Genomic DNA, 14,451 nt, shown 5'->3' on the forward strand with positions numbered 1-14,451 from the left:
GTGCTGAAGTAAGTGAGTTCCGCCACCATAGGATCTGCATCAGAGGACCGTCGTCGACTAGACTGTTCAAATTTTGCCATGATTCCATAATCTTGAGTAAAACGCTTTTTGTCGATCCGTTCCACCCTAAAATGTGGACCTTTATACCATGCTGCTGTGTATGACTTATCCTACAACCAACAAAGATTATGAGTGGCCGTTCAAACATCTAAAAAGTTACTAGTCGTACATTGCAAACTTACCTTGGTTGCGCAACCCCGAGAGTACTCCCACTCTTCCTCAGTCACTTCTTCACCGCACTATTGTGCGCTTTTCAATTGGTTGTGCAACCATCTTAAGCTCATGAATGTTGGTAGGCTCTCCAGACCCGTCGGATAGTGTATCGGTGGTTGTCTTCCCCGTCTCCACTTAATTCGTGCCCTTTGTCGCTCTTGCTTTGCATCCTCATATTGTGAAATCCACTTCTTCATGACTGGATTGTGAAGCATGCAAAATCGGTTGATTTTAGCCTCTAGATCTTCCGTCATCTTCTTCTCAACACCGAGATTGCACATGACAATTTCAGATATGCGCTCATCATCTATGGTTCACCATAGCGTGTCCCGAGATTTATCAAATACATCTAGCCACTCTCTAATGTACACTAGGGACTCTAATACCAACCAACCTTCTACCATGCTACCCTCCGGATGTGCCTTCTGACGCACATATCCCTTGAGCGTTTTCATGAAACGTTCTAAAAAGAACATCCATCTGGAATGTACTGTGCCAGTTATTTCCACCTCATCAACTATGTGAACAAGAAGATGCACCTGAATGGTTAGCATGGTAGTAGGAAAATGTTTCTCAAACATGCACACAACCTCCGTAGCGTTTAGTTTGGCGAATGGTATGGAGTCTACGTTGATCTCCTTTTGTGAGATCCATTGCACCAACTTCGCAAGTTTGTAGATTGTGTTACGGACGTGAAGAAACAAACATCCCTCAATGGCAACCGGTAAAATAAACTGCAAAACACGTGCAACAATGATATTAACATCCACACACGAATTTGTTACACAATTCCCACTATGATATACTCCACTATGAACATACCTGACACATTTTATGCCAGTCATGTGACTTCAAACCGGTAAGCTTTCCTTCTTTAGTAAAACACGTTCGGAGCGAGTGCATTAGGTTAGTGGGGGTCCGCAAAAATTGAATGGTCTCTTTTACTTTGCGTTCTTGGGCTCCTGTGAAAATCCATGGTGCTTTAGGGAGTTTTATCAATCCATCGGACGCTGTTTGCAGCCAATATCGCTCCATACGATCCACATTTCTAAGGTCAACTCTAGCTCCCAAAGTATCTTTCTTGCCGATCAGATGGTCCCATAGTAGATTACCCACATTCTTGAATATGTGCATTGGATCGAGCAAGTGATTGATCATGAGTCGGGGCCAGTATGGTAACTCGTACTATAGAGATAGTCTCTTCATCCTTGGGGACAATCCGTCATCACACATCTCCTTCTGCTCTAACCATGCTTGTGCAGACATCCTCAGTGGCTCTCTTCCCAAAAAACCATCGCGTAACACATGATTCTCTGGAAGATATGCTTGATGACCTTCGTAGATTTGCTTCTTCAATGAGGGCACCCTACGTGCATTCAGTCTAGGTCCACATGTGACACATGCTCTGTATCCGCTTGTTTGAAGCCCTGCATCTATTATCATGTATACACATGATAATAGATCAGCTCGAGAAAAACCAAGATTTACAGTGTTTGAGTGAGGAGTGTAAATAGATCACCTGAGAGTTCTGTTAGTCCGGGATAGTCATGCATGGTCCACATTATAATACCTCTGATCAAAGCATTCCGTCGACCAGTGTGTTGGCTCATATCCACCACTTCTATGCCAATCCACAATTGTTGTAGCTCTTACAATAGTGGACGAAGATACACATCCATATTCTTCACTTTATATCGCCCCGGCACAATCAAGCTTAGCCATAGGTGCCCCTTCTTCGTAGTCAACCACGGGAGAATGTTGTAGTTGACGATGACAACGGATCATACAGTGTAAGATGTTGATCTTTGACCAAATGGATTTACGCCATCCATAGCCAGGCCTAAGCGTAAATTTCGAGCTTCCGTGGCAAAATCCGACCATGTTCCATCTATATGTTTCGAGGCTGCACAATCTGCAGGAATCCGTAGCACGCCATCCGAAGATTTATTCTCCTCATGCCATGATTCTAGGACGGCCATGGACTTACATTCGAAGAAATGCTTGATGCGAGGAAGCAGAGAAAAATATCGCAAAACCTTTTGCGGAATTTTTGTTCCATGGAGATCTACTCGATATCTTTCGGAATCACATTTTGGACACTTCTCCATGTCTATGTATTCCCCTCTGAAAAGAATGCAGTCATTAGGACAAGCGTGGATCGAATTGTAATCCATCCCCAAGTTTCGCAAAATCTTTCTTGCTTCCTCTCGGGAATCTGGCATCACATTATCAGCTGGTAGTATGTGCTCTTTGAGCAATCTACACGACATAAAAATACGGTACAATTGTGTAAAAATCTATTAGATCATTATACATTTAGAGTTTTATTAAAGTAAACTAATTGTAATAGATCACCTGAAAAGCGTTGTGACGCTAGTGTCACTCTATCCAAACTTTGTCTGTATGTTGAGAAGAACCAGGAGTGCTTTCAATCTAGACACATGTGCTCCATTATACAATGATGTATCGGCTTCACTTTTCATATCATCATAGACAAGCCTTTCTAAATCCATGATCGTCTTGATCATTTCATCAATCTCGGGCTCAAACATTGCCTCGTTGGGAATGTGGTTTGCATGATCATCCCCCGAGCCGTCAGAGGCTACATCCTGTGGCCTCACATATGCTGCTTGACCAAAGCGCCCGCGAACACGTCTATTGGGTTGCAAGATTGCTGCCTGTTGGCCAGCGTCAGAGTCTGACAAGTTATAATTGGCAACAACTTGATCTATAATGGATGGATAGAACTCACCAAATTCGCGAACGTGCTGCAAAGAAACGCGTCTTGTTCGTTGTACAGCATGCTTGCAATGATTACAAGGATATAAGATCCTCGTTGAGAGATAGGTGTTTCGGTTGGACCGCCCCACATCCTCGTCACTACTCATAATGAGGGTAAAAATCTTATAACCTGGACAACAAATTTAATCTTCTATTGGAATTCTTCGTCTTTTATCTCTCTCTCTCTCTCTCTCTCTCTCTCTCTCTCTCTCTTCACATTGTTAACTACCTCACATTCTCTAGTCATGTCCAATCCCCGCACACCTCGGTCTAGAGGTGCACGGAGATAAAAAACACCGGGTTATAATCTCGTCTTTATTGGTCAATGCCTATATTTGTGGGTACAAGAAATCTACACACCCACGTCTACATGATACTGCATGTAGTGGACAAAACCCCTTTGCCTCTTCTCTAGCTGTAGCATTTCACAGCATCTTAACATCTTTTCACAGTAGATCTTTGTTTGTAGCATGTAGGTACTCCATTCTTGCAATGTAGCTGATATCTGCTCAAGACACTTAATTCTTACTCTAGATTTGACGGGATGTGGTGTGTGTGTGTGTGTGTGTGTGACCCTTGGAATCGTCATCTTGCATCACTAATTTCTGTGTAGGATCAATTTTCTCTTCCATTAGCTGAACATGACGGCTTATTGTATGGTAGGAGCAGTTGAACATGCAGGTGGAATTGCTGGTCCGCATGGACTATCGAGGCTGTGAGTGCATGAAATTTTCTCGCCACTTCTTCCAAGCGTCGGCGGCTCTCTGAGTTGCGCCTACACGAAAATCTCAATCTAACCTTACCTTAAATGATAAAAAGAAGAAAATGGTATAACCTTTCTATCACCCAAGTGTGGTAGATTGATTATGCCAATTCCCTCTTCAATAACAGGTAAATAACGTAAATAAACCTAAATTTAATCTAATATAACGTAAATAAACTTAAATTAATAAACCTAAATCTAATTTAATATAACGTAGCTCTAAATCTAACGTAAATAAACCTAAATCTATCTAACTAAAAATAAACCTAAATCTAATCTAATTTAACTTAAATAAACCTAAATCTAATTTAACGTAAGTCTACATCTAACCTCATCTTTAACGTCTTTTGGGATAGTTTCCTACGACGTTAAAACTCTCTCTTCTTGTGTGTATGTGTGTGTGTGGGTGTGTGTGTGCCAATAAAAAGAGAAAAATGGTATAACCTTTCTATCACCCAAGTGTGGTAGATTGGTTATGCCATTTTCCTCTTGAATAACAGGTCTTGAGTTCAACTCCTCGTCAGCTAGATCTTTAGGTCTCTTTAACTAGTTTCGTACGACGTTAAATTAAACTTTCTTCTTCTCGGGTGTGTGTGTACGCCAATAAAAAAAGAAAAAAAATGGTATAACTTTTCTATCACCGAAGTGTGATAGATTGGTTATGCCATTTTCCTCATGAATAACAGGTCTTGAGTTCAACTCCTGTCGACTAGATCTTTAAGGTCTCTTGGGATAGTTCTCTACGATGTTAAGACTCTCTTCTTCTTCTTCTTCTTCTTCTTCTTCTCTCTCTCTCTCTCTCTCTCTCTCTTTATCTCTCTCTCTCTCTTTGTTTTATATATCTCTCTTTTCCTCTCTCAATGTGTGTGTGCATTCTTTGTTTATGCATGTGTGTGTGCGTTTTTGGTTTATGCATGCTCTCTCTCTCTCTTTTCCTCTCTCAATGTGTGTGTGAATTCTTTGTTTATGCATGTGTGTGTGCGTTTTTTGTTTATGCTTGTGCTCTCTCTCTCTCTCTCTCTCTCTCTCTATCTCTCTCTCTCTCTCTCTCTCTCTCACACACACACACACACACACAAAAACACAATGTGTGTGTGAGAGAGAGAGAGGGGGAGAGAGAGAGAGAGAGGGGAAGGGAACATGAGAGTGAGGAGAGGGAAGGAGCATACCTGGCTCTCCTTCCTCTCCTTGTGTGTGTATGTGTGTGTGTGTGTGTGTGTGTGTGTGGAGAAGAAAGAGAGAGAGAGAGAGGGAGAGCGTTACCTTGCTTGCTTGAGCGCGTGCCGAAAACTCAGATCTGAGATATGAGTTTTCGGACTCTCTCGGTTATTTTTTAAAGCCCTGACGGCGTTGCTATGTTACATGTAACATAGCGACGCCGTGGTTTTTCATGTTTGAGCGTCGCACTACGAGCGTCGCTACTATTAAGTACCTCTTGTAGTGAAAGGGGGGCCTCAAGCTCAATAACACAAAGATGGAAGAAGATACCACCCTCACAAAGGAGATAAAATACCAAGTGCAAGATATCATCTTTAGTGAGGTTGAAGATTGTGTAATGTCCATGCTACATGAATGTGAATGCCAAGAGGATATTGCCTTCAATGTTCCACGATTCCTTTGCTCACATCCAGACAATAGCCCACATGGTACAATGGGGCCAGCCACAATCACCTCTCTTACACACCAACCATACATGCAATTCTCACTTTCAACACCAAGGAGGATCAAATCAAACTCCTTGAGAAATTGAGGTTTCTCAAGGACACCAAATTTTGGTTTACAGAAGATCTAACAGTTGCCTAACTCAAACAGAAGAAGAAAGAACTCCAAAAGATGTGAGAATCGCACACAATAGGGAAATGGTCAGTTTATTGAGAAGGTAAAGTCATTATCGAGGAGTTTTGAACTCCCAAACCAGCTCCTCCCCTCACCTACCCCTTCTTAGATTTTGTTCATTTCAACTTATCTTCCCTTTATCACACCTTGTTAGACCCTTACTCCTTAATTGAGATGTATCCAACAATCCCTTTATTCAAAAGAAACATTCTAATGTTCTGTTTTCGTTCCCATAAGTCATATCTGACCTTTGTGGATGATAACTCAATCTATTTGTCTATCTATATCTACTCATCACAGATATCATAATGAGCAAAATGCATAATCATTGAGAATGTCAAATGGACGCTAGCACTCATAGAGCAAATATCTCAGCAAGGTAGAGAAGTAGGTCCCATATGCACTCCACCAAAGGGGAGAATTAAAAAGATTTAATATACAGTGACAAATAGAGATGACCTTCAATTCTACACAGAGATCAAAGCATATAAGTGCAAAAGTGTTGGAGTTTTTTTTGGATCTAAGAGGAGGTGCAAGTATCCTTTCATTCAAAGTGTTCTTTTTCTTAGGTAGCTCGAAGGCAAGGAGCAGCCACATGTGTTCAAACTTGTCTGAGACCAAACATGATGAAATGCATGCATGTACTGAGGAGAAAATGAGCTTGTATGAGGCAATTGGCACAAACATGACAACGGAAATGACAATGCTTCAAAGTGTTAAATACGATGCTTATCTCTTGAAGGTTATAGGTCTGCTCCTAGTACTAGAATTAATGATCATACACAGAGATTCTTAAGTCAATCATCAACTACAGATCAACTATGCCAAATCATTGGTTGATTTGACTCACTCTTCAATGTCAAAGATGAGTAAACAAACCCCATGAATAGTAAATAGAGCTCCCTTGTGAGAGAAGAGTATTAAGAAGAAGCGACGAATATTTTGATGATGTGAGCTATGTGCTTGAAGAAGATAGTCATAGACCACATGACTTTATGCAATAATGCGGGTCAACAATAAAGATGCTCATCTGGCCATCCAAATTGGATAGACCAAATGAGCATCTTTATTTTTGAACATACATATAACGATAAATTAAGCTGTAATATACACAATAATATACGAGATCATATGTGCGATAATATATGAGATAATATCGCACCTATTATTGTGACTATTGCTGCTAAACCACTATCGCGTCCTTTGCCGCTGCTATTCCGCAAACACAATATTTTCTCATTCTATTTTTCTTGCGGCAATGCTAGCGGTTCTGGAATTTTTCTCTTATAGTGTTAGCGAGGATGATTGTCTCATGATGACGATGATGAGATGAAAGATGACGAATTCAAAGATGATGAAGCGAGCACATCCACAAATGACAATTCAAGTTCTCTTTTTATTGATTTAGAAGCCATGGTTTAGATTTAGATCAAGCTACTTGTAAAAATTATTTGGAAGACGATTCATAAACATTTTGTATATTTTATTCTATGAAAGATTTTGTCGTGTCATCCATTTATCACTTTCTCTCACACACTCTCTCTCTCTTTCTCTCTGTCTAATTTTGTCAAGCATGATAATGTATGTTAATCAATTGGATGTGCTTAAATTAATTATTAAATATCTATCATTTTTTGTACAATTATTCATGAAAAATAATAAAATTTTAATTTTAAAAAAAGAGTACTCAAATCTGCATATTTTGGCTCCAAATCATTGCGTAATAATACTACAGACAATAATGATGGTTAAAGCCTCTCTCCCTTTCTCACATTTACCTTCACACATTTTTTCCCGTTGTTGTTCTGAAGAGTTATGGATCCAAGTGGAGCCAACGCTTTGTGTTGCAAGGAGTACGAGAGTGCTTCCGCTTTTTAAGATTGCTTTGAAGAAGCGCTCTTTTATTGCCGTGCTTTGCAACCAAATCCCCCAAAGAAACAATTGCACATGTCAACGTCTTGTATCATGTCACTGCATGACTTCAAAATGCAAAGCATAGATGTTGGAGGAAGGCCCTTGAACCCATACTTTCCTGGTTGTGGCCTTGTCAAGCATATCCTGCAGACAATGCACAGGAAGAGCCTGGATCCCTATATGCATGCATTCAAGATGCAATAATGGGTGATTGCATTTGCAGAGAGGCACAATTGGAATCCGACAGAAATCATATTGGCATGCTCCGAAGAGACGACAATCCAGACAAGAAGGCGGGAAGCACATCGCGGACAAAGGGAAAGAGAGAGCGGGAGGAGTGAGGAAGCAGCACCAGGGCAGGCTGTCATGTGGGCATGCAGCCTCACTGCCACTCAGCCTCCGACTCTGCCATCAGGCGCTCATAATATTGTTGTCATGACTTCTTCTATTTAGTTTGTGTTTGTATTCGCGGTAAGAAAATCCGACAAGCTAGGGAGCTTGTTATTTATCAGTCGAGCCCCACTTGTCCCACAACGCCTGCACTACATATAATCGTTTGTGCCATGCACACGATTGATTGCTCAGCTCGTATAATAGAGATAAAAATAGGTGACCATGAAGGGATCCAGATCCATTTTGCTGCTGATGATCCTTCTGAGCGTGCTGGCAACCGCCTCTATGTCTTCTGCCAAAACGGCCTCCGGCGCAGCAGCGCAGCAAGACAGACCAGAAAAACATCGAAAGAGGTGGGGAGAGGTGCAGGCGACGGCCAGGCTGATGCACCATGACCACCCCGACTCTCCTCTCCGCCAGCCCGATTTCCACGACCGCGACTCCATGGCCGTATGGCGGCAGCGCGATGATCTGCGCCTTGAAGCGATCTTGAGAAGGGCACATACGGCGTTCAATACTAACGCTGAGGTTGGCAACTTCCACATCCGAACTCGAAAGCACATGCCCATACTCGTTCCCACGGACAATGAAACTTTTGCATTCAATCTTGATGCCCTCCCATCCCTGCACGCCCCCGTTTTGCATGCTTTCTCGGGTACAGCTTACATGGTGGAGGTCAAGCTTGGGGTCAACCCCGGCCAAGCACAAAAATTGCTCATGGACACTGGAAGTGAGATGACATGGGTTCAATGCCAACCCTGCAACCCTTGTTATCCACAACGAGACCCGCTATACAACCCTATCACAAGTCACACATTTGGGATAGTTCCTTGCCATGCCTGGTAAGCCATTTCAATCTGTTTGCTAAAGGATTTTATAGAATGAAAGGATCCAAGATGAATAGCCATAGTGGCCGAGACCATATCATGGGAGAGAATGCATGGCCCCCAAGTTAATTTCCTGCTGAAAGAAAATGTGTGGGTGGAGAGAGAGAGAGAGAGAGAGAGAGAGAGAGATGACTCTATTCATGATCATCCAAACTTCTTGCAGGGAATGTGATGTAATACCACGAGGGGCGCGAAATTGCGATGTGTTGCGTGATGTTTGTCAATTCAAAGCACAATATCTAGATGGCACCACAACTATTGGCATGGTAGGAATGGAGACTTTGACAATTGGTTCTTGGCAAGGGGAGGATGTCTTGATCGGTTGTGGTCAAAGCACCAATTCTGTATCCCCTTTTGGTCAAGCTGCTGGCATACTTGGCCTAGGGGAGGGATTGGCTTCCCTTATATTCAAGCACGGAGACAGTTTCAATAACACATATGCTATTTGTCTACCTGGAGCTTCCAAAGGTATGTTTTTTGTTGTCATTAATTATTTATTGCATTCACTAATAGCACGCACGTTATCATTTGTAGTGTGAACAAAAATAGACCTTAAAGTGTAGCTTTTATTGGCTAAAAGTGCAAAATCCTGGCTAAATTTCAAGCTTGGCTTTTAAAAAACTTGCAAATTTGCCACAACTAAAACGTACTTCTATATTCACAAGAAGTTTTGGACAAATTCTCACAATAATTCCCACATTGTGACTTACCTCAATATCATGAGCTTCTGTGAGGGAGGCACCGCATATCTAGCTAGGCACGATTGGGAGCAAGGGACCGCCGGCCCGGTGGGGGGGGGTGGCGGTCCCCTGCCCCCGATCATACCTAGCTAGGTATGCGATGCCTCTTGAGCAGAAGCTCATGATGTTATTCACTGAATGAAAAACACTGGAAAAGACTCCGTTTTCCTACATGAGAAAATTTCTAAATCTTCTTGTGAGTCTACTCTAAAGAGTGTGTTCTTTTTCTCACTGATTCCAATGGATTGTTTGATAAGAGCACTTAGAACAGAAAAAACTTATAGGATAGAAAAATCCTACAGATGTTTGCCTGCATAATTGTGTCTTACTTAATTCTGTAGTTGCTTTAATATTCGGTTTTGTAAAGCTAGCATTGCATCACTATAGAGAATCTCACAAGCAATAAGTGACTCACATTTACTTTCTTCACTAGCCAGATGATGGATACCTAAGGCTTGGTGGAGTTGCTACAAATATTACAATAAATATGCTTCTCTCTCCATCTGACCCTTACCATTTCTATTTGCCCTTAGTCGGGCTTGGTGTGAACGGACAAAGACTATCAATAGACAGCCAAGTGTTTGCCATCAATACATCGGTGAAAACGGTAATATTTGATCTAATATTAGTAGTTTTACTATATTCTTGCTCTCTGAAAATACGATCTTTATTATTCCTAATTTGATATACTTTTGTTTTTTTGGACTTAATACAAATAAAAGGTCAAGATTCTTTGTTTTTGCTCACTTAAAATAGTTTTGTCTTTTTGCACTTCCCACACATCCATGCAGTGCGTGCAAAAGACTTTTTTCCAAAAAGTTGGCTAACTTACATATGTGAAACAACAAAGGTAAATTGACAAAATTTGAAGGTTTTTACACCAAATTACACTAATTTTTTCAAGAGCTTCCCACCTTCAAATATAAAATTTAGAGGTAAATTTCAAAATTTGTAGCTAGGTGGGATTACACTAAACCTAGGTTTTTTTCAAGCAATGTTGATCCATGGTAAAGGTCCTTGACAAGGTCAAAAGATTGATCATTCATTGGTAGATTTGCAATAGTATTAGTTGGGAAGGACGGATATAACATTGAGAGAGAGAGAGAGAGAGAGAGAGAGAGAGAGAGAGAGAGAGCAAGGACACTCTAAAGAGAAGAAAACGCTAAAACTTTTCACCTTCCGATGTCTTTTGACTTTTCACCTTCATCTGTCTATTCATTTCCTAAACTCACTATGCACCTAATATGTTTTGAAATAATTTTTATTTTTTTGAGATTGGAAAGACCTAATCACGTGTCTATATAATACATATATGCTTGCACATGACAGTATGTGCACATGAATATATATATGTGCACATGTCTATGTTTTGTACACATACATCCATATCTCTCTCTCTCTCTCTCTCTCTCTCTCTTTGTGTGTGTGTGTGTGTGTGTGTGAGAGAGAGAGAGAGAGAGAGAGAGAGAGAGAGAGAGAGAGAGAGACAGAGACACACACAATATTTTGCTAACCTACAAATGAATGTATTGCAGGTGACGGGGGTGGTATTTGATACAGGGACCGTTATGACCTCCTTCCCCAGAACTGTGTACAACATCTTCGTTGAAGCAATAAGGGAAGCCATGAATGGCCTTGGCTTAAAGAGCTTCTCCTCTTCAAATGGATTGGACACATGCTACAACCAACCCAATGGTTCTCACTTTGCCAACATACCAAAAGTCGAATTCTACTTTGCTAGCGGTCTCACCCTCACCCTTGACACCCCCAACACCTTCACAAACCGCGAGGCTAACAATGTAACTTGCCTCATGTTTAGACCTAACAAATATGATTTTAGCATCATTGGAAATTCTCAGATGCAAGGCAAAGAATGGATCGTTGACTTGGAGAATCAAAATCTGAGTGTTGGACCTTGCGAAATGCAAATTCCATAGTAAACATGTTTGAATGTTTTGTCTCATTCGACACCTTCAAGCTAGCCACATCTTAATTCCAAAGTCTCAATTCTGGCCCTCAAAATCCCTTTGAATTCATGGCTTACCAACATTGTAGTACTTGCAAGTTTAGAAGCTATCTAGATAATTTCAAGTACTCCCCCCCAAACAAAAACGTCTCGCTCTCTCTCTGTCTGTCTCTCTCTCTCTCTCTCTCTCTCTCTCTCTCTCTCTCTCTCTCTCACACACACACACACACACACACACACACACACACACACACACACACACGTGCGCGCACATTAATAAGTAAATAAAGACCATATTCCTTTTTTCTCTTTTCTTGCCATTCGAAGCTTTGCTTCGACTAGTTTAATGGGATTGCGTCCACTCATCCACACCTACATGTCAAGGACCACATTCCTATGTCAATGGAGGATGGTGGCACAAGTTTTTGTGTCACGTGCATTATAGTGAGTCTCAATTGATTGCAAAGTGGCCATGCTCTTGCTCTCTCTTCATGGGTTGTCAGTTGGAAAAATAATCAAATTGTGCATACTTGCAACTACTTCGCCGCACATCGCAGCCCCCCCCCCCCCCCCCCCCCCCCCCCCCCCCCGCCCTCCCCCCCCATTTGCTTCATCTTTTGATTTCCCTTTACTTTCCTTGTGAGAAACTTCATGAATTCTCGTTAACGCTAATGGGTCAGAATCCTAGACACATACTCTATATAAGAACATGAAGACCCTCCTTTGGAATTTGTCATGTGACCTTTTTGCACAATGTAGTTGGCCTTGAATCATTTTTCTAGAGTTTCTACATGTCTTGTCTAGTCTCATCCGATCCTACATGGATACTGAGTCATGTGACACAACATGTGTAGAGTTCATTATGCTCGTTCGATTCATGATTTATCTCCTGCAATGGGGTTTCAATTATTTTAATTTTCTTTTTGATGTCAACAATCTTTGGTCGCTTGCTGTCAAACCTAAATGGGTAGTCATTCCTTTGTGAGTTGTTGCGTTGTACAAGCATGTCAATAATTTAGTGTCATCCAGATACGTCTACTTGTTATCTTTTCATTATAAATGGTATGTTAATACTAGTATGTGACTCGCGTGTTGCTCTCGCTAATTAGAAGCAAGGCTAATTTCTGTGACAATCTCCTCCAGTGGTTAGAAAAAACCTAGGTTGTGTACATGTGGAGCCCCTATAGCTTTGCAAGCTCTCATAAGATAAGACCGGTGGAGATAGGATTTATGAGGCTTTTTTGCTCCGAAGTGGGCCACATATATTGTTTCTTAACTTTACAAAGTTTGGCATTGATTGCCGCTATTTGTTTTGGGTCAGTAATAGTGCTCATACTTGTAGTCACTCTATACTTTGGAGTCTTCTGTAACACAAAGACATGTTAGTAGGTATGCACTACACCTCTCGAGATGGAGGAAAAGAAAACACATAAAAGGTACTAAGTATGAATCTTCAATTCCACTTAATCACACACGTAGAGTTGGGATATTCTAGAATCCCCCAGTTGTCAAGGAAACTTTATCAAAAGATAAACCATGGTAGTTGACTCAACGTCTAGACCAAGTCCGCAATTACTTAATAGTAAGGCATTACTCACCAAATCCAACTTGTGTCGGATGGCTTTTTCCTGTTGATGCTATCAATGCAGCTAATCTCTTTATTTTTAACCATGAAGTGACCTAGATGACTTACTAACCTGTCTAAAAAGATTACAAACCTAAAGTGTTTATGATATGTCAAGAGACCTCTATTTAAGGAAGTCTTTGAACTTCAAAGAAGCAAAGTAAACCAAGAAGCAAAGTAAACCAAAGTCACTGGTCTCCTTAAGGAAGTCTTTGAACTTCAAAGAAGCAAAGTAAACCAAGAAGCAAAGTAAACCAAAGTCACTGACTTAGTAAGGCCTAAAAGGTTAGCAACAACATTATCCAAAACCTTAATTAAGGCTACAACACTTAGTATCACCCAAAGAACCATATCCAACATATAGTTATTAACCTTAAAATATAACCAACCATTCACAACCATATTCGGGCATGTGAGCAGCTATAAGGTAGGACTAGTTATAAGTGCCAAGTTCAAGCCCAATCCTTAGGTAGAGTACATGTTTAAGTTAACAACAATGTCTAAGTTAGTGATATTTGGACTGTTATTAAAAAATCAGGCTTATATTCTATGCAAGAACTTTGACATAGATCAGTCACACAACAAAAAACCAGGAAAAGCTTTGTTTCATGACTGTATTTGAGCAAGAAAGGCAAGCTCAATAACAAACCCCAAAAGGAACCTCAACAAAAAAATAACCGCGGTAGCTGCCTTATTAAAACCTCTTAAAAGTAAGCCAATACCCACCATATAATATAGGGTCATCACCAAGTTTATGTAAGAAGTTGCCTCCTCATTGATGCTTCTTGTTTTAAAAACATACATCATTACTTTCTTAGCCATAAAAACTCTCAAGGAATCCTGCATTGAAGAAATGATACAAACTTTCAATGTATTTCACTGGTAGTATACACGCCTATGACATGTCAGTAGACATATATTGAAAGAGTTCCCTGAGCTCAAAAGAAGAGTAAAAAAGCAGTGCCACATATAACAAAGGGTCATTGGAAGTTTCTAACCATAAGCAAGCTAGTATGACATAGCAACATAACAGTCATACTGCATGAGTTCTATTACCATATCAAAACGTGAATCACAACACATCCATGAAGCTCGAACAATAGTCCTATATCAGTATCTTAAGTCACCTAAGGTTAAGTCATAGCAGCTAGCTCCACAATAGCTTGCTTGTCTTTGCCTTTTGCCATAGAGCCAAACACTCTAACAATACACACCCTTTCTGGTAAAACCCTCACAATCCCAAGGTACACGCAACCCTTCACTAATACACACAC

The 14,451-nt window shown here is 40.8% G+C and overlaps 1 protein-coding gene across 1 annotated transcript; it reads left to right on the forward strand.

Annotated features, from left to right (window-relative positions):
- The first annotated feature begins 8,182 nt into the window (after positions 1 to 8,182).
- LOC147450837 (aspartic proteinase nepenthesin-2-like) lies at positions 8,183 to 11,524 on the forward strand. The gene is made up of 3 exons (XM_086520538.1): positions 8,183 to 8,802; positions 9,011 to 9,315; positions 11,148 to 11,524. Exons 1-3 carry the CDS (start codon positions 8,183 to 8,185, stop codon positions 11,522 to 11,524), a joined length of 1,302 nt encoding a protein of 433 aa, XP_086376664.1.
- Positions 11,525 to 14,451: the final 2,927 nt, after the last annotated feature.

The sequence above is a fragment of the Adiantum capillus-veneris genome, chromosome 9, assembly GCF_014529385.1.
Source record: "Adiantum capillus-veneris isolate H3 chromosome 9, ASM1452938v2, whole genome shotgun sequence".
Lineage (NCBI taxonomy): Eukaryota > Viridiplantae > Streptophyta > Polypodiopsida > Polypodiales > Pteridaceae > Adiantum > Adiantum capillus-veneris.

Coding starts and splice junctions, on each gene's coding strand:
- LOC147450837 (XM_086520538.1), top strand. CDS start 8,183: ATGAAGGGATCCAGATCCATTTTGCTGCTGATGATCCTTCTGAGCGTG. Junction 8,803..9,010: donor ATAGTTCCTTGCCATGCCTG/GTAAGCCATTTC, acceptor AACTTCTTGCAG/GGAATGTGATGTAATACCAC. Junction 9,316..11,147: donor TCTACCTGGAGCTTCCAAAG/GTATGTTTTTTG, acceptor TATTTGATACAG/GGACCGTTATGACCTCCTTC.